Below are 24177 nucleotides of genomic sequence, written 5' to 3'. Positions count from 1 at the left end.
TACAGAAGTGTTTATTGAGCATGCTACAGAGGCAAGCAGCGTACACATAAGAAGAAATTAAACAACCATCAAACCTCCCAACTTTGTTAGAAAATTAATTTTTAATTGTGCCGCTTTCAAACTATACTGAAATATTACATTTCTAAAGATGTAAAAACTCAACTAATAGAAAATATACATGACCTTTTTCTACATAGATAACAGAATCTATGACTCTTGGAACTAAGTACATCAATTGCAAAAAGTATTGGTCATTTGAACAGAATCAAGACAACAGTTCAGACTGACAGAGGAACTGCTTTCAAATCAATTAATTTTTCCTGTAGATTCTGAGTCATGTTTATAGTAAAGTCAGATCCATTTCTAGATACAAAATATTTTGAAGAGATTTATTAAAACTGAATATTACAATGCAAGGTAAATTAAGACTAAAGGCACATAAACTTTGGTCCCACCTGGTTGTCAGTTTTGTTTTTGTTTTATAAGAAAACTGCCACAAAAATTATTAATCTTCCTGCAAAAGTTTGCAATACACTTTCTTCATCCTTGAAATACATGCACCAACTCCTGAACTAGCTAGACCGGTCTGCACATGCTCAGAAATCCACAACCATATTTCAAATTGTAATTACTAACTAAAAATGGCAATATATATTTAAATGCACATAAGTCATGTCAACTTCAAAAAACATCTACAAAAAATATTCAGCCACAAACAAGACATTACTTAGTGCCAACATTTATATGATACGCCCCCAGAGTGTGTGTACAAAAAAGGTTAAGACTTAACAATGCTTTCCCCACAGAGGCTCAAAGCCCGTGGGATAAAACAAACTAACTAACAAACCCCAAACAAAATAATAATCCTGTCTTTAAAAGAAATTATTTCTCTGCATCTTGTTAACTCTTGACTTATGCCTATATCCTTGACCAAACTAAATCTGGAATACACAAGGCCATTTTACTTAATTAAAAAAGAAAGATACAAGAGAGAAGCACAAGTCAAATGTGTTGCCTCTCTCTTAAAGTAACGCAACATATTTCATTTAAAAAAAAAAAGATTCATGAAAGCCAATAAATTCCAAGCAGGAGAAACAAAGCTTAACCCTTTTTACACACTCCTGCCTAATACACATTTGGCATAATCCTGCAAAAGTTAGGTGCAGCGATGTCCCTCTGAAATCAATGCTTTAAAAAATCAATAGATTTCAATGGGATGTAGGCAAACCTAATGTTTACTGGATTGCACCCATTAATTCCCATGTAACAATGTGCCCCAGACAACCAATTTTTTAAACTAGTAAATGCAATTCTAGCAACTCTAGGTTTTCCTTTTTTAAGGCACGTATGTTAACTAAGTTGAAAAACTATGGGATTTCCTCAGAATCCCTTTTTAAACAAAATCCTTTCATAAACATATGTAAAACCAGCAGATAATACCACTGCTTCTTCCTTGTAAATCCTTTTTTGTTTTCATTTATACATAAACAATCAAGGAATGGTAACAGCATGAAAAACAGATGTCCATCTCTGGTCCCCGCTTTCCCGAACAGTCATAGATGACAACACTAAACAACGTGATACAACCTTATTATTTTGATCTTGCACTTCAAATGGTTGATTTGGAAAAAGAAACTCTCAGATGATGATTTTCTCCAAGATTGTAATTATGCAGATCAATCAAAGCCTGGATAGCTTCTTCTACTGTTGACATCTGAAGAAGAGCCATCTTGTGATCTCTTCTGGAACAAAGCAATAAAATTAGATACCAAAACAGCACTAGAAAATTGTAACATAAACCTTGTTCTTACCAAAGGCAGCTGCTCTCTCGTTTTAAATGAAGTTTCAAAGAAAACATGCTTACTGAAAAAATTTAAATGCTTTCACAGTTCCCCCAGTATTAGCAAACAGCATGCGTAGGTCATCTTCGGATACTGATGGTCTAAACAAAAAGGGGGACAAAGGGGAGAAGAGAGAGACGATTAGAAGCTAACGTTTGGATCTTTTATGAATCTTTCAGCCGTGTTCCCCACACTTACGGGATATTAGATAAATGAAGAGTTGCAGATGGAGGGAAAATATTCTGAAAGTTTTTTGACCCAGGCTTCTTGAAGCGATGAAGAGGTGAATTGCCAAAGTCTTTAGTCAGTCCTTGGTCATCAAGCCCTTCTCGAGGTAGCTGAACTGTCTGGTGTTTGGAAAGAGTCACACGAATAATCTTTCCATACATTTTCTGTCCGTTCAGATGGCTCATGGCTGGAAAACAAAACAAATTATTCATTTCAGTGTTTCTTCTATTGAATCCAGTATTGTAATTTCTAATCTGTTCAGTGTTTGGGGTGGAACATTTGATGGCAATTTTCTTTCGATAAATTGACAAAATCTTTCAGTCTAAATTTTACTGGCAGCTAATCTAAAAGATGTGTTCATATTGCAAATGTGCCCAGCAAAGCAATAAACAAATTATTTTTTCATACGTTGCCAGACTCTAGTAAGTCATTATTATGGTCATTGTATTAATACAAATTATGACTTCAACAGGGCTTTATTTTCTTCAGACGTATGTTACGTTTATGGGCAGGGATCCAAAAGGCCATACACATTGAGCTCCACATACACCAGGTTTTTCAAGAACCTCACATCCTACCCCCCCTTCCCAAAAGCTATGCCTAAAGATGCAGTTATATTTGATGTGACATGGGAGATATACAAGGAAGGGAGAAAGCTTCAACTTTCCACCTGTGCAAGCAAGGAAGCATTTTATGTGTACACATGGGTCTTTGGATCCCAACCATGGTATTCACAAAAGTAGCTCGTGTTAATAACAAGGAACTCTCTGGCCTAGCAAGCCACTCAAAAGCAAGGGGAACTTCAGGATCAGATTTCCAAAGCAGTGTAAGGAGTTGTGATCTGAGGGGAAAAAAATTCTTCCTACACAATCTCAGATTTTAGAAAGATTAGAAGCAAACACTGACATTTAAGCATGGCTTGAAGGACACCAAAAACTAACATTTAAGTGGCAAATAAGAGAGAGAAAAACCCACTAATCTCACCGAGCTGTGATTGGTTTCCATCAGCCATCTGTATAAGAGCACTGTCTTTCTTATTGTATAAAATCTTCACACGCTGCACATCCCCATAAACACCTTTTTAGAATCAGAGAAGTAAATCCAAAAGAAACAACGTTTTTAAGGATAGCTGAACAGCACATTTTGACATATCAATGAAACATTCGGAACATGTCTCTCACTTCTCCCAACATTCACGCAAATGAATAAAGAAGAACAAGATTTTGAATAGGTGAATTTTGAAAAAAGGAAGGCTTTTTTTTTTTATAAACCCTCAAAGCTATGTGAATGATATTAAATTAAAGATCATGCAAAATAAAAAAGCATGCATTAAAAGAAAAATTTGCATCTATGGAGAGCTTTAAAAACAGCAAAAGAAAAATAGCAAAAGATTTACTATTCAACTTTAAAGCCAAAGTGCTAGCTACAAATAAGGTGAAACAAATAATTAAATCAATAATAAAAGTATAGTGCTAACGATAACATACCGAAGAGGGTAAACAGACTTTGGGGCGTAACCATCTTTAGAAGGAGAGAAGAGCAAGCAGCATAAGACAAGAAGAGAGAAGAGTCGAGGAAGAGCGGAGATGAACAGATCATCCATAACGAAGGGTGGTTCCCGCAGAATGGTGAGGTGGTCATGGATCATGGTTCAAGGCGGTTAATTGGGGCAAGTTGGTCCGAGGAACATTTTGTTCAAGCACAGAAGCATGAACATAGGGGAATGGAGACAGGGGGTGTAGACAAGGTAGGCAGAGGAAAAGACAGGGAAGGGTGTGGGAATTTGGGAAGAGACAGGGAAAGGGTAGGTGAGAACAAAGGGAGAAGGATGAAACGGGGAAGGGAAACAGCAATGCAGAAGAAAAATAAGGAAGTGGGGAACAAAAAAAAATAAAATATAGGTCAGTACATAGGAAATGCAGGAATTTGGTCAGAAAATGGTTGGTTTATGTATTGTACAAGAAAACTGAGTAAAGTGTAGTCACCCAAGACAAAATATGGGTAAAGTACATCCATATCAAACAGTAAATTACATCTCATCTGAATGTGAAAAGAAAAGAAAAATCCATGCAATAGAAACTTAAAACAAAATCAAGCCCAACTCTAAACTTTAACTGCATAAGCATGGCTGGTTATGAAATGCAGGCAGAGGTTTTTCAAAATGGCACTCTGATCCAAGCATTTTAATGTGCAAGAGTGTAAATGACAAAAATGAGAAAAGCATAATGGCTCATATTGAAAAAAACAGAGGCCAAAAAAAATATGAAACACATATTCCAAAGAGACAAATGGATACAAACTATCCCACATTTCATACCAGCTTTCACAGCAAGTCAAAGTAAAGGTACAAAATGATAAAATGCAAAACTAAAGAAAACCTTTTTGATTTCAGAGATAAAGAAGTATTGAAGTAAACTGTTGTTGTTTTTAGGAGAAAAGATGAATAAAAACTGTGAAGGAAAGATAAAATTACTAAGAGAGATTGAAGAGTGCTGCAGCAAGATCTTTGGGAGAACCTTCAAAGAAAAATGTGTTAGAGCTGTTCACAAATACTACAAAAATGCAATGACATGTAAGCATGAAATGAACAAGCAAATAATTAGCTCAGGCAAAACAGAACAGCAGTTTTCTTAAGAACTAATTTACAAAATGGATCACATAGGTACTTGGAAAAATAAATTAAAAGGCATCCAGAACATGCAATATTTACCATATTTTTCTTAGGAAAAATAGGTAGCCGAATAGCAATGGGTATTTTAAAAGATGCTGGCTACCTAGGAAAACAGAAGTATTTAACTATAATAGAAACAATTTATTGGTATCTAGTTGTAAAACAATCTTGAGTAGCATGGGGGCGGAGCGAGCCACTGATCTTAATAAATAAATAAAAGTAAAAGCAAGCTCGAGATAAAGACGCACTTATGCAGTTTACAAAATGAAGCATGGTATTAAAAAAAAGAAAAAGAAGGGTGAACAAGTAGGTTCACTGACCTCTTCATTTAAATTGCTAACCAGAAGGACTGTGTTGCCACTAGCTGAAACTCCAGGCATACCCACACGGCCAGCAGCAGCTGCGGCGGCGGCGGCAGCAGCATTTGGAATCCCCAATGGACTCAGCGCTCCTGGAACAGCTGCAACAGGAAGCCCTAATTTTAAAATAAAGCATATTTTACGAAACACACACAAGTCGTTCCAATATAATCTAATTTAGAAGTGTTGTGTTGGTTTTGCGCCTTTGTCCAGATCTATCCATTTGTAGGTTGACCTATGTGAAATTCCACTTCTTTATGACAAACCAATGTTCCAAAGAATCCTGAGAGCGAAAAGCAGCTGCCTCGTTACTAGTTCACTAGCACGCGACACAGAACCTTGAGTTTCCTCCATATTAGTCCTTAGCTTACCATTTCAGTTAACACAAACACTATCCTGGCAGAAATAGCTCACTGAAGGTGTTCGTGCTTAATTTACTCATCAGAAATCTATGGCAGCTTCAATGGCACATGAAAACAAGTCACACTAACAAATGGGCCAAGGACTTTCAAGTTCAGCTACTCAATAAGGCATGCCTCCAATGTGCCTTTATTCATAAGAAAACAAAGGCAAGAGAAATACATCTGACCTGCTCCCTTGATAGTTTGCAAAAATCTACAGATAGTGAAGGAAGGCTTATAGTCACAAACCATCAAATAATAGTAATAATAATAATAATAATAAATTTATTATTTATATCCTGCACACCCAGTTGGGTTTCCCCAGCCACTCTGGGTGGCTTCCAGCACATAGAAAAACATAATAGAACATCAAACATTAAAAACTTCCCAATACAGGGCTGCCTTCAGCAGATGTCTTCTAAAAGCTGTATAGTTCTTTATCTCCTTGACTTCTGATGGGTCTAAATCTTGAGTCTAAATCCTGTGAGGAAAATCATTCCTCCTACCACTGAAATCATCACAACTTCTTGCAACGATATACAGTTAGAGAGAAGGCCCAGGGCCACAAAGCACCAAATCTCAAATCTAGACAGTCACTCCTTCTAACACAGAAGCCACAACTTCTTAAATCAAATGCCTTCTAAAAGAAAATGCTGTAGACACCCAGAATCCTTTATTCACAAGTTACCTGTGCTGGATGTAGAAGTCATGTGTACCTAAGGTCTTATAAGAGTTGGTTGTTCAATACAGTCTAAATAAATAATTATTCAATGCTGCAGAGATTAATTGAAAAATGTGCACGTACTATCAGCTGAACCCTTTGGGGATTAATGGGAAAACACCCTGTAGCAGCACTGTAGCTGCTAAAGAGCTACTAGGTGCACAATGCCATCTGCAGCACTCACGTCACCTAAGGATGTTTTAGAAATTAACAAAATAAGCTTTTTATTTAAAAACAAACAAACACTGGAACATTAAAGCTTCCATATAAAGAATGTGTGCTTGTTCTGAGAACATAACATTTCTAGTTTAAAAAAGCCCAGTTGCAGCTGCTGTCATTCCTCTGCTCCATCAACTCACAAGAAAGCGGAAGTACAGCGAACTTCACCCAATGACTCACCCAGCTCTCCCTTACCAAGAGGTCTCCTGGCTCAAGGTGTATTTTGGAAGAATATTACCACCTTCATTGTGGCTGGCTGATCCTGGAAGCTACTGTGACTTGCGAGGATGTTTAAAGGGGGTAATTTAAAGGGTGGTGCTTTTTTTGGAAGACTGCTTTAAATTACTCTTAATCTTCCTCTTTAAGCACTCTGCCAATCTGTAGTGAGTGAATACAAAGCTTTTCTTCTTCTTCAAAACTCACTCAAAGGTGATAATGATCTCAGCCTTTAGCACTATTACCCTTTTCATTTTAAAGTCATTTTTTCTTAAATCCCTTTTTAGCCGCTATGATTGTATGAAAGGGTGCTTTAAAAAAGTCTATAGTTTTCTTGAAAATTATCTACCCTCTAAAAGTTACTCTTTTTCAACTCTCTGCCATACTCCTAATTTTATTGCTTAAATTTTTTTTTGTTTTTCTGCCATTTCTACTAAAGGCCGGAGAAGAGCAAACACATAGAAACATTACAGAAGATACTGTATTGGCACAGCCCCCACTCCTTTTACATTAAGGAAGCTATTTGTAGGCAAAACCTTCTGAACCACATTTCTCGCATTATGGATCCATACAGTATTTTAAAATTCAAATATAAAAACTTAAGAAGAACCCTACTGCTCCCAGTGGCCAACCTGATCCTTATGTGAAGTTCACAAGCAGAATGGAAGGGCAAAAAACACACCGTCTATTGGTGTTCCTAACCACTGGTATTCAGAGGCATGCTACCGGTACCTCCACAGCATCAGAGGAAGCACACATAATTTGCAACTACTACGGTATCATGACAGCATCTCTCCAGCCACACTGGTCTGGTGCCCATTTCTCCCAGGCACCAGGTTATGGCTTCCCTTTTCTCCCATGCATTTGATGAAATATGATCCAGCTGTACCAAGGCTTTAAGTTAGTAAGCAATAAATAAATAAATTTAAAGTTGTGTTGCTCTGGTTTACTGATAAAGTTGTGTTTTTGTGTGGATGCTGTTGTTGTTTAATGTACTGATTTGCTACATGCTGGTATCCATTGTTTTTAATGTTGAATAAATGTTGAATAAGCCATGTTGAATAAATTTACTAGAGCCAATTCAACGCTAATTCTTTCTTACAACCAGGTATTACTTGTAGTATAAGGACTAACTGAAGATTGATAGCAATTGGCTTATTCACAGAAAATACAGGAGCGAATTCTGGTGAAAGTATCCAAATGCAGACAGGAATGACTCAAATGCATCTCTAGTTTTGAATTTGTGAACTTTTAATTCCCACCCCATCCCCTGGGTTAAATTAAGTCACCACCATCATGTTATTGCTCTTAAGATACACAAATAGACATAGTGAACTTCTGGCACCTCATCCAATTTTATTTAATAAAGTACAAATTTTATATCATCAATAGGAATCAAGCACTTCTCCTAATAGATTGAAAGCGAGTTTTTCTATTTTTAAATTGGCCATCCTTTTTAATGAGCAGTTATCCTTTTGTAGAAGAAAAAAAATGTATGAGGAAACATATCATACATATACATCTGGGCCATGATATCCATTAAAATTTTAATGGATATCATTTTAATTGTGGACACCCAGAAAGACCAAGAAATAGCACCAGACTGTATAAACCTCAGATGCATTAAAGAATGAAAGTTAAGAGGCAGTATGAATAGCACTGCACTAGTTCTGAATATTATGTTACATCAGGAGATAGCAGACATGGACAGCAGAGTCCCAAAGCTGTTGGGGTTTTTTTTTTAAATAAGGGATTATGTCTAAACTTCACATGGTCAGGAAAATCACTAGCTCATGTGCACCTAAGTATTTCTCAAGAGAACATTCTTGCTTCTATATCTAATGGTATAGAATAAATAAAATAAACAGAATTGAATTGCATGCATAATCACCTATAGCCATACTCACAGTTCAGTGCATTTTCCCTTGAAGCAATATTCATCAGCACGAAGCAAAAAGTAAATTTAATTGTCTTTCGACAATACAATGTGTTGCCCCAATGAAGGGAAAGAGTAATATGATTTCAGCAACAAGGTTGCCCCCACCCCACTGCTTACACCACAGAGAGCTAAGCAAAAGGAAAATTAGAAATAATTCTCAGCTCTGCAGCAAGAACATATAGAAAGAAGTAAGCATAAGAATTACATTTTCAAACTTATTAAAAATGCCTTGATATGCCACTGAGCTTCACTGTAATACATATAGAGAGACTGCAAACCTGGCAGTAGATGAAATGAGAGTGGCTATAATTTAATGGCAGAGCAAATGCTATACAGAGAGAAGGTTTAAAGTCATGTCTGAAGCAGTAAGGTTTCATCAGTTCTCTGATGGGAAGACCACATTGCTTCAGTTTTCATAAAAGAGGAGCCGTAGCGATATAGGAGTTAATGCATCTGAGATTGAGGAAAAGCCAGATACTCTTGCTCTCAAGTATGTGGGGCCAAGCAATCCCCATCCAATAATACTAGAAAGGGCCTTACATGAAATAGCACATGTATTAAGATTCATTTTATAGTTTCTTGGGGGGGGGTACCCAATGAATATAAAACATACATAGTAAAGAAATGGAATAAAAGAAGCTGAGATAATGGGCAGCCCTGTTAGCTTCAGTAGAAGGTACTCAAACTAAAAGACTGGAAGGGATACAGGTTAAAAATGAGTGAGGAATCAGATAATCTGAGCAGAATTTGTTGAAAGGGAAGAAAAGTTTATTGAAAGTAATAATCAACAGACCTATTCTTCAGAGCTCAGGGTCTACTTTATTCAGTATTCTCAATGATTGCATGGATAAAAAGTTAATCTGCAGATACTGTCTTAGAAGACACTGTAAATAATGAGAATGGAGAAAGAAACAAAATCATACCTAGAAGAGAGGTCTCCTTTGCAAAGGCAGCAGCAATAGCAGGATCCAAAGCTGGCTGGCCATCACCAGAGGGAAGGTCAGGGCGAGTATAATCCCTACTTTTATCATTATTATACTTTACATTCAAGTTGACCAATTTGGAAAAATCAATCCGTAAGGTACAACAGGCATTATAAATATTCTGACCATCTAACGCCTAGAAAAATAGGAAAATATTAATGAAGATCACATGACAGATGTTACAGCTGAGGTTTAAGCATATACACATCCACTGAAATAAATATGAAAATGTTTAAAATACATCACCACACATATGGAACTGGATACTATCAAATATTATATTCAATAGTAGTTGGACATTATCAGCTAGATAATGCTGATATAATTATAGTTGGTTTATTAACTTTGTATTATTTTTCATTTTACAAAAAGTGGGGATGTAAGGTAAAATGAGAGCCAGGAAATTACAGACTGGTTAGCCTAGCTATTCTAGAAATTTTACTAAAACCATTGGAACTAGAATTACCCTATTTTTCTGTGTATAAACAATGGTTTTGCAAAAAAATAATTAAGTCAAAAATTGGGGGTTGTCTTATACATGGATAGTAAATGCACAGAGGCTCGGGTGGCCTGGGCTCAGGTTCAGTCTCTGGCATGGGCAGCCTGGGCTTGGGTTTGGGCTCTGATGTGCATGGCCCAGGCTCAGGTTTGGGCTCACAGCGGCCAACCTGATGCCTATGGAAAACATGTAAGCAGGCCCTGAGCACAAGAACACACTCCCCTCCTGCAGCTTCCAGCAACTAGTGTCAGTTACAAAGTTCAAAACAGGTATTTCCTTCCTCAAATCGAAACTTCAGTGATCATACCTTCCACTGAAATAGAGGTGAACCTGGCTACTACAGATAGACCTAGTCCTTCCCTCAGATGAAATGAAATGGGGTATCAATGCAAGCCTTCCAGGTGAATGAAACACCCAATGGCACAGATGGATGATAGTAGTTTTAAGGGCAGAAACTATCATCTTTTCATATCCAACTCCTGCAAGTCTTCAATATAATGTAAATTATAAGTATGAAAAAACATGCCCCCAAAATAAGCTCAAAAAAGATAACATACAAGCACAAAAGCATAAAATATATGTTATGTTGTCATGTTCCCTATTAAATTGTAAAAATAAATAAAGAAGTTCCTTTCCAACTTCAAAAATGAGGAAACAAGAAAAACTTGAGCTTACAAGTGGCTCTAAATGAGCATCCATAAAAGCATCTCACAGCATGCATGCACATAATTAGCATCTTTTAGATGATGCAAACATTTGCCATCTGTTTTGAGACCTCAAGGAAACCAATCCAACCTATGGAACACAAGTTCTGACACTATGAATAGCTGTGGTGATAACACTTTTCCCTGTCTCACACCTCTTCTCAAATTTCTCTCTCATCTCTCTCCCGTCTTCAACAGTATCTTATCACCACCTCAGTCAAGAAACACCAAGCAATGTCAAAGTATATGGACAGCAGGTGTACTAAAAAAAATGAAATGGCACTGTCCTCCGGGCAAATTAAAACAGAGAACAGAGTGACTGGATCAAGGAATGTGTTTATCTGAAAACAAAGTAACACACAACAATGTTGCAACACTTGTCAGTTTGACAATATTCCTGTGAAGAGAACTAATCAAGGCCTTTCTTTCAGAATTAATTGGCAATAAGCTGTGCTGCAACATATAGCTGATTAATCAAACACTTAAATACTTTTTGATTAAGGAAGAGTTTCCAATTAATTGAGCAGATTAAAAGTAGGAATAGACTAACATATGTTTCTGTTAAATCCAGATTTTAATGTATTGCTGGTAATTTTTGACGGAGACATTTGATCTTATATGTATCTACAAATTATTTGCACACTTGATCTTAGAAGCCAACGTTTATCCACCATGATGGTATGCATAGAAGAGCTTATTTAGGTGTGCTTTGCAAAGGCAGGAGTTTTAAGGCAATGGCAACTTCAGATGCTTCAGCTACAATAACAACAGTCTGATAGGGAAATAACCCAACGTGAGCCAATGTGAAATAAAGAGAATCATTTTATGCCAGAATTCACTTTTTCAACCTGAATAGCAAGTCTGAACATCATAGGCACTTCATAGCCAACAGTGATGTTGACAAGGCTATTTTCATCAGACTCCTTAGGAAATGCTACTTCATCTAGGTGCTTGATTTTCTTAAATTGCTCTTTAAACTTCCTTATTGAGCCTTCAATTTCTTTGAAGGCCACATTCCGATTCACTATAAAGAGCACTACCTGCAAAGTAATTTTACCATTAACCTTTATGGTAAAAACCTGAAAATTTCATTTAGCTTCTCTTCTGCAATAGTAGGTTTTTAAACTGACCCTTCAGAATGTTGGATATTTTATCACCCAGAGGCACATCATGAACCACTTTAAAAAGCATCTTAACAGGGTATTTAGATGTCTAAGGTCTGTAATCCTATACATATTTTCTTGGGAGCAAATCCAATAGAATTCAGTGGGACTTGCTTTAGAATAGATACACAAATGATTGCATTGTAAATTATCTTTTCACATTTCTGCTTCGTAGCTTTACTTATCAATTCAACTAATGTTTAGATTGTTTAATGTTTATAAATGCTGGCTAAGATTAGAAAGCAGGCTGTAGCCTTAAGAAAACAGTTAAGAGAAACTTAGTAATTTACATGAAGATTAGAGTAAGAAACTCCTTTTCTATGAAGTGACTTTGAAAAGCATTTATTCGTTTTGGTCCCAGGTTATTTTTGAGTGAAACAGTGATGATACTGTTGATTTAGGAACAGAATGTTTACTCACAGGCAGTAAGATCCTGGATGTGAGGGATAAGAGCTACCGAAAGCCCCCTCCCATCCTGAACACCAGCTCCTCCCCCAGCGGGGAGGGGGAGACCTCGAGTGGTGATTCAGGAAGTGGAAACAGGAGCTTGAGTACCCTAGCGGAGCACAGGCACCGCCGGGGAAAGGAACAGGGAAGCAGGGAGGCAGTGGGAAAGAGGCCGATCCCAGCTACCCCGGAATTGCGCAAGAAGCGCAGGGGGAGGAGATTCAGTATGCCAAGATTGCTTTGTTGGAAGAAAACGCGTGAACCGCCATTCGGAGGTTCTGTGGAGGACTGACAACATGTACTACCCTCTGTAAATAGCACTGTTTTCAGCACTGTAAATACACAGCACCAATAAAAGGATAAAATGCAGAGTTGTGTAGAGTTGTTACTCTGAAGTAGCCCACCCAGGCCACTGTGACACTGGTGTTCTTTTTTTTTTTTACTTATTTTGTCCACACAAATACATTTTTGACAAAACAAGTACTGACAACTATACTTAACCCTATACTTATTAATAAAGGCTAAACAGAATTAAATATACTTACTAGCTTTGCTTGTTGGGCATTTACTGGATCACCATACTGTAACAGTGCTTGAAATTGATTATTTTTTGTGAATGTAATTATTTTCAAAACTGCACCAAATTTAGAGAATATCTGTGAAAAACAATCAAAGGTATACAGGTACTCAACTTTACAAGTCACAAAACAAAACACAGCCACACAAACCCCTAAGAAGTTCACATCAATGAATCTGGTTAGTTTCAGAGGGGCAGCTGCAATGGTCTGTTGCTGGAAAGAGTCTTGGGGCACATTAAAAAAATGAATAATTTCTGGACTAGAGGCCACTTCTTCAGATGCAGGAAGCATTATGCTCGCTTGGCAGGTATGTACACACATGGATTTACAGCAGAGTAAGATTTATTTATTTATTTTCCTATTGAGGGTTGCATTCCCTTGGGTAATTAGTTAGGTACATTTACTCATTCATTCATTCAATTTGTGATAAATGAATGAAACAATCTAGGCATAATACACTTTTATTCTTTTTTTGGGTGAGTAACGTTAGAACCACAATAACCTTAAGCGACAGCCAGCGTAAAGACCCAAATACAAAACTTGAACAATAAAATATAGCACTGTGGTGACACAGCTTGTAGTTGATATCATGGGAGGCAAGCCAACCAGTCAAACCAACCAGTCATTGTCAATACAGTATACAATAGCTGCACTCAGAGATACACCCAACACGTTGTATTTTGCAATGCTGTTCTGTAGCAGTTTCATTGCAACAGTGTGGCAAATTCAGGAAGTCTCAGGAATATGAAACTCATGCAAATGTGCATTTCTGAAAACATTCATGAATCTTGGACCATACGGTTCTGCTGAATTCTTACTAAAAGTTTACATCCCCTTCCACATCTGGGGGGCAAAACAAACATTCTACATAGATCCTGAAAGTGTATTTCCTAGCCAGTTTCTGTGGGTTGAATTGTGCAGTAGAACCTCCCCTTCCCTCTCCCCCTCTTTCAAATATGCTCTGGAAGGTTGGAAGAATTCCCCAGAGCAGGTTGGGGGGGGGGGGGAGAGAGTGGAGGGACACAGGAGGAGGAGAGGGAGGGAAAGTTCCACTACACAAACTGAAGTTGTTTTGTTTACTCAATGACCATGTTTGCTGACACATTTGCTTGGTTCTCTGCTCAAAAATCCCCATAAAAAGAAAGACTTACTTGGTGGAGAACATCAAGAGTTACAGGATAATACATGTTATCGATAATTATTCTAAGGACAGGACTCTGAGCTGGTGTTACTGCACTCTCGCTAACTGTGGTTCCACTTATGGGAGTATTTGTTGTCTGTACTGCAGTTACTGCTTGTAGAACAGCTTGAGCTCGCTACAATAAAAGAGAAGGGAAAGCATTCAAAATGAGAATATGTGAATTAGATTTAAAGATTAGTATATTCCGTAGTTGCTTCAATGCACCTTTTAAAAAAGTCAATGACAGAATAGAATTTCTAAAAATATTTTAGCTTTTATTTTTGCCCTCCATATGACAGTATGAATACTTTCATGCACCACATCTTGACACTCTTTACCTACATTAAACTGGATGTTGATAGTGTATCAGAGTGTAATAATTTAGACTAAATTTGTTAATGCATAGCAGATGTATATTTTTCTGAAATGAAATCAAGATGGAAGGGGAAAAATCTGTGCTATTGCAGGACTTACCTATCACTTCTAAGCATCAGAAATAACAGTATTCTCATCAGCTGAAGAGAAGCCAGAGATGGAATAGGTATTTCAGCAACAAAACACTGTACATTTTGTTGAAATAAGGTGCAGCAGTTGGCCACAAGCAAGCTCTAGAAGATTGGGGTATATTCTAGATGCACAGGAATGTAAGCTTAGCCATTTTTTATTTTCTTTTTCATTGATGGGCCCGAGACCCATTATTCCCCACCTTTCCTCTTCAGTCCAAGCAGTTCCAAAGATTGGAAGGAAACCTCCAGCAAAGAAAGTACTACTGCTTGCTGTTGAACAGGAAGAGGTAAATAAGAAGACTGCCTGAGAACATAAGAGTGCAAAGGAATCCAAGCTTCTGTATTCTGAATAATCTATTTTCTCACAGGAGAACACTTCTGGATAATGTTATCTCTCGGTTTTAACAAAAAGGACCCCTCCCTCTTTTTGCGTTTTAGGTAACTTGACAGTTCTTTGTACTATAAAACTTAACTGGAGTCAGTCAAAAATAAAGGTCAGATTAACCAAGTGTTCTTCAGCCTTGAGTTGATGGATTGCAAATTCTACCACCCCTGACCGTGGGATAAAAATCTTGATACCACAGTCAATTTCTATTAATAGCACAGATGGAAACAAGTCAACATAATTACTACTATGGTCAAATTGGTTTAAGTGATTTTGTCACACAGAGAGTTTTAAGGCTGCAAATCAATGGGTGGCATCCAATGAACTCATTCCCACCAATGCGAGGATTTCCATTGACACACTGGAACTTCCCCCCCTCCAACATGCCCCCTGAGTCTGGAGTTCTCCCAAACCCTCTGGAGCAGGTTTTGGGTAGGGCTTGGGAGCACATGGGAAAAGGAGAGGAAAGTTCCATTCCATGAGCAGAAATACTTGTGCTGACAGAACGTGTTGGTTGGATACTACCCAATTTTATCTTTAAAAAAAAGCATGGCAGGTAATGATCAGTACCATATATTTAAACATTTTTACCCAAGCTATTGTACAAACTCAAGATCCCACAACATACCTTAAATGAATTAAACAAGCAGAAAAAGAATGGGAGAAGGCCACTTAGAGGAAAAACTCATATTATTGTTAAATGCTATTTCATAATTGCAGGACTCTTGCAGTGATGAAAGAGGATTCTTGTTCTCTTGATCCCTACCCACCTTGGCTAGCGGGATCCACTTAAGAGGGGCTGACCGAATGGGAGCAGGGCATGGTGAATTGCATTTTTATGTGATGGAGTGGCACCTGCTGCCCATAAACAGGCAGTGGCACACCCACTCCTGAAGAAATGAACCATGGATCCTATGGTTTACAACTATTACCTGGCTGTAAATATCCCTTTCTCAGGTAAGGTAGTGGAGAGGCTGGAGGCCAGGCACTTACAGGAATTCCTGGAGGACATGAATAGTTGGATTTGTTTCCATCTGGGATCCGGTGCAGTTGTGGGAATGAATCAGCCTTGTTTGCTGTAATGGATGACCTTTATCAAGATGTGAATGGGGGAGTGCAACTCTGCTTCTCAATCTCTCAGGGCTTTTGATCCCACAGACCATGGTTTCCTCCCGGCCCACCTCTGTGGTGCCTACTGAAGTCTATTTTATTATTATTTCAAAAGGCATTTTAACCAATTTTATAGTTTTAATTAATTTTTTACTTTTTATATCAGATCCTCATAAACCACCTAGAGACTATTGTAGTTAATCAATGTGTAATTAGTTTAAATAAAGAAATAAAATATTAGGTATTACTGTTTTTTCATTTATGAATCACCCCCCATGAGGCATCCCAAAGTATTTTGACACTTATAAGCCAAAAGCGCTGATTTCTCATTAAAAGTGATTAAAAATTCTAGTCCCAGTTCAGCTCAAGTCTAGTCATGCAACAATAAATGGCCCTGGATGGCAATGAGAATCTACACATGTATCAAACATGTGTCCAGTCAGCCTAATGATGCCTGTATGGAAATCATAATCAATGTACTGAGTCATTCAGGTGTAATCCACCGTGATGCCTTGTTACTTTTTATATCTTATCTCTAAGCGTAGGATCCTGCCTTTATCTGTACAAGGTAAATGTCTTGTACAGAATCCTTGCCATTTGTATCTTATATATTGAAGGTATCCGCTTTTATTTCTTTAATCTCCCTTCGTTTTAAAGATTCCCATTAGCCCAGAATAACTGGGTTTAGGCCAGGCATAGGCAAACTCAGCCCTCCAGATGTTTTGGGACTACAACTCCCATCATCCCTAGCTAACATGACCAGTGGTCAGGGATGATGGGAGTTGTAGTTCCAAAACATCTGGAGGGCCGAGTTTGCCCATGCCTGGTTTAGGCTACCGGTATGTGATGAACAGATCAGAAGATTTAACACTGAAAGTCAAATATTTATAACAATCTGTTTATATTATCAGATTATATGATACTTGCAAGTTAGGTGTGAAACATTTTGTTTGATATTTACTTTAAAATGTTACCGTTATTTCAAAGTACTCTGCACTAGTTTTCTTCCCTATTCCAAGTCAATAGCCTTTATCCTTTCCTTCAAGTTAACACACAGGCTTTGCAGAGGATTTAACCTTAAGTCTTCCCTCTAGTCACTTCTTCAGCTTCAGCCTTCTGTGGTTTCAGCCCTAGTATCCTGAATTCTTTCTCCCTGATGTCACCAGGACCTTTCGCCTCTCAGCCCTGCTCCAGCTGCTTCTTCTCCAAACTCTGAACACAATCTTAAAGTGGCGTGTCTGCACTTTAATTCTCTTCAACCAAAAACCTTTAACCAAGCAAAAGCTACTCTCTGATAATTCAACAGCTCACTGATTTTTAAACCAATGAGTTTGGAAAGTCCACTAAGGACCTATCAGAGCCTGACCTTTCTGATTCCACTACCTGACATAAGAGCAATGGTCTTACACATCAACTGACAAAAAGCTCACGGGACACAGACACAATCACCTCTTTAGAAATGTATTTGGCTAGCTGTTTCTTGGCAGTTTGCCAACTGAAGGCAGCCTGAACACTGTATCTAAGGTCTCAGTGAAAAGTACACTGTTATCTATCAATCCAATAAATGTACATATAAATTTATTTCACATTTATGCATCTTTTACCATTTCTCAACATCAACTTTATACTCAACACAGTGACAGAACTCCCACTGACACAGTGGAGTGAACTTACACTTTTAAAGTCAATCAATTTATTGAATATATCCAAAGGCCTTTACAATGTACAGCAGGGGATAAGAACAATGCTGAAATCACACAACATGACCTATAAAAGTTAAAACATAAAGATTTACAGCATGAGGTTTTAAAATTAGGAAGCATTAACGTGTCTAGAAGGGAGCTTCTTAGCTGCCAGAGCGAAATTGGTACCAGATATGTAATCTGGAGATCTTTATCAACTAGGAGCTCAACTGTCACCTACTGTGGGGAATCTGACTGAGGGACAGTCAAGAACAGGTGATTTTAAAAAAAATCTCTCGACACTGAATACAAGGGGCAAAGCAGGTAGTAACATACAGCATCCTCAACCTGACTGCATCCATAAGTGCACCTGTGTTCCATGTAGAGTTCTAGGTATCTCCCCTCTAAATACATTGAGGGCATCTGATGGAATCTTAGTCCTATGCAGCCGCGGGAAAGTCAGTGTCTCAAGGTAATGGGGCATTGAGTGGTTGATCTTTATTTGGGGGGGTCACTTTTAAAGTCACTCAAATGTTGACTTTAGGGGTTTTTTCTATAGTATTCTGAAGCAAGGTTTGACAAATGTTTATCCAAGAGTTGTATCCAATGTAGCACTAAGTTAGTCACTTAGCAGTATACTTGTTCCTGTAGCAAAATGTTTTGTGTCACTGGAACGTAGTTGTGCAAGAGAATGCATAAGCATACTGCTGGTAAATTTTGGGGAAATAGACGGCACAAGTTTCCGCTAGTGCAACTGTTGCATTGGATTCTACTGTAGTGCAGCACTAAAACTCCTAAGAGCCCTAGAGCTAATGAATAGAGAATCTTGAGTACAGCCCAGAAAATCCAGATAACTATCCATTCTGCATCTGGTAACTGTGCTGGTTCTAAGTGCTTACTCACTCAAACAAACAAACAGGGAGTATGCACACACACAAAATCAGAAATGTGTGTGAAGTACTTTCTTAAATAGTGATTTAAAGATAGTTAATGGCAAAATTAGTAAGTTAAGATCTGAATGAAACTTCTGTCCATGCATACAGCCCCTTCACAGCAGGAGCAGACAAACCAGGAAGTCTTACATTAACTAGAGTTTCTCTTTTCAGATAAATCAGGAAACTATGGTTAACGTCAGCAAAACCAGGATTGAAGTCCAACTTCAAACCATTTATTCTAAAATTATATCCCACTTTTCCACTAAAAAACCCAATGTGGCATATGTGCCTCTCTTCTCTCTCCATTTTATAACCCTATGGGTTAGGTTAGGTTGAGAGAGAGAGAGAGAGAGAGAGAGGCACATATGAGTGGGGATTTGACTCCTGGTATACCAGGACCTATCCCAACACTCCACCCACCCTTACCTTCATTGTCTAGCTTGTGGTGCTGCTGTTAACCAAAGTTTAATGGTTTGGTCAAAAAAGGGAAACTACAGTTAATGAAAGACTTCCTGGTTTGTTTTTGCTCACTCACATGAAGGGGCTGCATGAAAATGCCAAAAGGCTTGTTCATATCTCAGCTTTTTTTTCTTAAGCTGAAATATGATAATCAGAATGCAGTCACCATTTCTAAAATTGTCCATACTGGTTTCTTCTTAAATAAACCATAGATCCATTTTGCCTGAATGTATCATTATAGAGATGCTACAAAAATGTATATAAATATTCTCAATATTATTATTATTAGTCACAACTTAAACAACACATGTGCCTATTTAAGCACACCAGCATTAATTTTAAATAAAATATGCCGGAAAGGAATGCCACTCTTATTTCATATTTTACTTTCCATAAAACACTCCAAAGTGGTTTAACAATAAGAACACCAACAATAAAATATACATGTTTTATGATCTAGTGGGCAGAATGTAAATAAAATGGTGTCTTGTTACCACTGAAATCAATGGAACATAACCTTTTTGTTTATGTCTTTAAAACTTTATTTTATGAATATTGTTTTCCTAATACTTACACAAAACCTTTGTGGTAGCAAAATGGATTTATGTTTAAGAAGTCAATAGGAGATCCCCCCCCCCCGGGCAATATTATAAAATCCTACTGAAAAAGCTGTGCTTGGCATTACTGTATGCCACATTTCATTAAAAGCAAGATAGCTGGATATCATAGGTAAGTCTTACTTCCCAGTAAATGTGCTTTGGACTGAAAGGAATCTTCCGGAACTCTCACTTTAGCACTGCTATTTGCTCTTTCTCAATCTTTAAAAACCCATTACAATCTACATGGACACTTTTTACATCTTACATGATTGAGATTCAAGTTCAATACAGCAGCAATAATAGGAGTTCCCTCTTTTGTCTACTAATATGCAAACATTTCTTTAGTTCAATAAGATTGGGTTATATCAGCTACTATAATGGTGACTACAGGGTTATGAATGGGAATCCTATGTGAGGAGGGAACCAATATATACTAAAAAGTGCAGTTTGTTAAAGTACAGTGGACCCTCTAGTAGAGATGTAAAATTTCCGGAAATTGTGTTGGCCTCCTATTATGGAATAATTAAGCTCTTCAAATTGCAGCACATTCTCTGGCTTTCACACTTAAAGTGTCATTCAACCGGATGTTATCAGAACAGAATTCAGCAACCATCAAGAAGACAGTTTGCCCTGCCCCTGTTACGTAAAATTATTTTGTAATGAAGGCTTATTGCCAACAGGTCTTACCAGAAAATACACACTTTCTAAGGATTACCACCACAGGTAACAAGCAAGTTTTTAACACCTATGGAAAACTGGCTAAAAAGTTGATTGGACAATTATATTTCAAATGAGACATGCCCAGTCTCTAGGCAAGGCTTAACGAAGAGAAGACTAGAACAGAAAGAGTCCTAAAAAGTGTTGCTTGTTATAGCACTGTTAGTATGATCAAGGGAAAAACCACAAGAAACGAACATGAAGATATTACCATTTGACATAGCATGGGTCAGTGCAGCTTTAACACCCTTCATAGGAAATGGGAACATCAAATGCATAAAAAGATCTTTAAAGTTAGCACCTGTAAGAGCAGTAGTTTCCCTGCTCCAGTAAGAATACAGTCTTGATCTGAAAGAATAGGTTTTTAACGTCTTTAAGATCAAATGACTATATTCTCAGTTATTTCCTGGAGTGAATATGAATATATTTTGCAGTGACTGCATTATGGGAAGAGTAGATCAAATAAGGCAAGGTTACCAGTGCTATGAAATTTAAATGGATTATTTAAACATACTGGAAATAAGACTGCACATTATCCACATAAGAAGGAAACAAGTTCCTTTTATAGGTGAACTCGAGCTCTTGAGCCAAAATTAATGTCCAAGTTGACTTGAGGAAACAATGTTTAGGGAGTTTAACTGTTTAACACTATTAGGCATTTGCACTATTTGCCTTTACCATAAAATAATACCAAATGCAAATCTCCTACGTTAACCAGAATGGTGGACGGGGACTGATGATGGGGTGTTTACACACAGGGAATCAATACAACATTAACAACTATAATATTGAGAATGGACAAGTTACCTGATTCAGTGTATTGTCGGTCTTTAACTCTTTATGGTTTGAATACTGGATATAAATGGGCTGATTACGAAGGTGAGGTGTCACAGCAGAGTAATAATTGACCATAGTGATCGCAGCTTCTTCTGTTGCTAATTCCAAAAAAGCCTATAAAAATATTAAAAATGGTTTTGTAGTATTTGCAGCATACATAAATATATTCTGTTTCTGAATTTGCCAGGCCCTTTCAGGATGAGACATTTAAAACACTTGCCAAAATCATTCAGAACCCAGACCTTAAAATGTAAAACTGTACACATTACAGATCTATACATCTTACTAAGCAAGGACTAGGTCAGAATGTGCCCTAACTGTCCACAAAATGCTACAGTTTCCCTTGAGGGCAAAAGCAGCCACAGCTCTGATGTCTATGGAAATGAGCATGTACAATTTTTTTCAGATACACCCACTTGAAGCAAACTTGGAGATATTTACAGTCTGACAGTTAAGGTTGTCGACTTGCTCTTATCCATGGGTTGTTGACAACCAAAACATGGCAAACAGTAAAAAAAAAAAAATGGCAGAGGGGAATCCCAAGAGCAATTTTCAGAAAGAAAGGCACTTTTACATGGGTTCTCCTCTCCAAAACACAGATGACAGGAGGATCAGTACCAGCCTGGCTGAAGGGAGAAGCATAGAGGTCTGAACAAGCAGCAGCGCTCCAAGCTCCATAACCTTAAAAAGCAAATGACTTGTTACACCCATCAGCAGATCACTGTGGCTATTTGAAACTTACCAAACCTGATCCTAAATGAAAGGGAGCACTACTCCACTATCCCAATTTCTGAGAGAAATATACAGGCTCCAGCAATATGTTGAAAGACATGGTGGCCAATTACCTTCCCCTGACCCAATAGAAAGTATTCATTTTTTCCACAGGTTTCAAATTGGTAGGTGACTATTTAAAAGCCTTCATATAAAAACCTCCAGTAAGCTGTGTGGCTGCGAACCACAGGAGGGAATTGGGCAAAGGTTATTTTCCACAGACAGCATCCAATACTGTAGGAGAATGGATCTGGATTTATATCCCTTTACCAACAGTTATTAAAGGCCTGTGATCTCCTGACTTGGCTATTAGAACGCCTGACCAAGAAGTCAAAAGTTTATAATGTGCTGTCAGAAATGGCTTACAGCAGGGAGGGGCTGACTCCTGGTCTGGGGACCTAATCTAGGCGCCCCAAAACAGTTTTTGGGTCTTCCGAGACCATGCTGATTTTGACTGCAAAAAAAAAAAGATACAGTGCTGGGCTGGATGGAGAGGTTTAAGTCTGGCCATCAGTTCAATCATTTGGTGAGTCGGGGAAGGGATAAGAATCACCTTCCTTAGCTAATATGCACAAACTATGTGAGAGAGCTTTTAGTGGCCTTTGCAAAAGCTATTATGGTGAAGAAAACAAAGGTTTCCTTTAGATCATGTACTAATATTGGGTATATTTGGGGAAAGAATATGAAGCAGGACTATTCTATTCGCCTAAAATGAGTCTTCAGGCTGGTTAAAGAGTTAAGTGCTCTTTCATTGCATCCTCTAATAACTATGTAAAAACACTATTCAGCAGAAAGCATTCCTCAGGCTTCTTGCTCAAGAACATCCTCAATAATCTTGCTCAACAAGATACATCACATCTCATAGTTCCCAAAGTCTATTGTTTCCTGCAAACTCACGTATGTAATTTTCAATTAAGTAGCAAAACAAGATGGATAGTTGTCTCATCCTCATTCTCCAAGTTTAGCCCTTTGAACAAATAGCAGTCCCTTTTAGAAGGAGTAAACTCTATGAGTGTAACATGACAATCCAAAGCCCGGATGCAAGGCATGACAGCCACCTCCACATCCACAGCCCCTTGGTCACACTGGCCAGGGTGGAAGGTGGGAGTGGATAGGAAAACCACCACACCAGCACTCAAGGCTAGATCAAGGTTGATGGTGGCAAGGGATGGCAGTGGAGCCAGCTTGGGATACAGCTGTCTTGAGCTGGTTCAGTCCCTCCTACTTCCTGCACTTCCACCCGCATGTTTGGCAGCAGAACAGGGAGCTCCACACTGGCATTGCGACACTGGTGCCACTCCACAGGCAGAAGCTTGCAGGGCTGAATTACAGCCTAAGGGGTGTAACTTATTTCTGAATGTTTAGAATTAGGCTGTGAATGTGATCCCATGTTAAGGAGGCAGGAGAAGTTCCTCAAAGGTTTTCATCTTCTTAAGTCTTTATTATCATAGCAGAACTATTATCTTTGTTATACCAGATTTGGTAAAGTAATATCAGAATTTCCGTTTTGAAAAAATTAGGTTTCTTCAAATGAAATATTTTTAGATAAGATTAGTTTTCAGACACCAAAATGTAAGCTTTTCACAAAACACATTGAAAGACACACGTTTTAAAACAAAAAAATAGAAGTATAGGATGATAACTGAAGGGACACTGCATTAACCAGTATTAGAAAGAAAAGCAACCATCAAGCCATATTTAAGAACCTGATATGCTAAGCAAAAGAGCAGCTTGGCTCGGATTGCTGAGAATTTGAAGTGGTGATCTCCCTCCTCCTATTTAGGTACAAGAAAATGGAGGCAGGGAAGGAAGAACTGGTATTTACTTATCTGCCCCTTAATGATTGCCTTCCTTTAAAGTTGGCAGCAGCAGAGAAAATGAATGAGTTACAGAGATATGAAACAGAAAAAAGACTTCTTAAGAGTGTTAGCTTGTATCTCCATCAGAACTCAGAGTCTTCAGAATGCTCAGCAAACAGGCAGCTCTTACATTGGGGAGTGTTAGCATTAGTTAGGCTCTTCATGATG

The 24177-nt window shown here is 37.9% G+C and overlaps 1 protein-coding gene across 5 annotated transcripts in view; it reads right to left on the bottom strand.

Annotated features, from left to right (window-relative positions):
- Positions 1-466: 466 nt before the first annotated feature.
- The window catches only part of PTBP2 (polypyrimidine tract binding protein 2), a 46853-nt gene continuing 23142 nt past the window's right edge, over positions 467-24177 (bottom strand). For 2 of the 5 annotated variants that reach the window (XM_035121618.2, XM_035121617.2), the window contains exons 5-14: positions 21350-21493; positions 14121-14285; positions 12937-13047; positions 9519-9714; positions 5061-5215; positions 3557-3590; positions 3054-3146; positions 2040-2256; positions 1865-1942; positions 467-1742 (exon numbers count right to left, since the gene is read on the bottom strand). In XM_035121618.2, coding sequence (XP_034977509.1) covers positions 1610-1742; positions 1865-1942; positions 2040-2256; positions 3054-3146; positions 3557-3590; positions 5061-5215; positions 9519-9714; positions 12937-13047; positions 14121-14285; positions 21350-21493 — 1326 coding nt within the window. In that variant the 3' untranslated portion in view covers positions 467-1609. The remainder of the gene's footprint in view (positions 1743-1864; positions 1943-2039; positions 2257-3053; positions 3147-3556; positions 3591-5060; positions 5216-9518; positions 9715-12936; positions 13048-14120; positions 14286-21349; positions 21494-24177) is intronic. The other 3 variants (XM_060276726.1, XM_060276727.1, XM_060276728.1) reach the window with 3 other exon arrangements.

Source organism: Zootoca vivipara, chromosome 7 (genome assembly GCF_963506605.1).
Source record: "Zootoca vivipara chromosome 7, rZooViv1.1, whole genome shotgun sequence".
In the NCBI taxonomy this organism is placed as follows: domain Eukaryota; kingdom Metazoa; phylum Chordata; class Lepidosauria; order Squamata; family Lacertidae; genus Zootoca; species Zootoca vivipara.
Note: the sequence above shows the minus strand (reverse complement) of the source record. Positions and strands in the feature narration are given on the sequence as shown.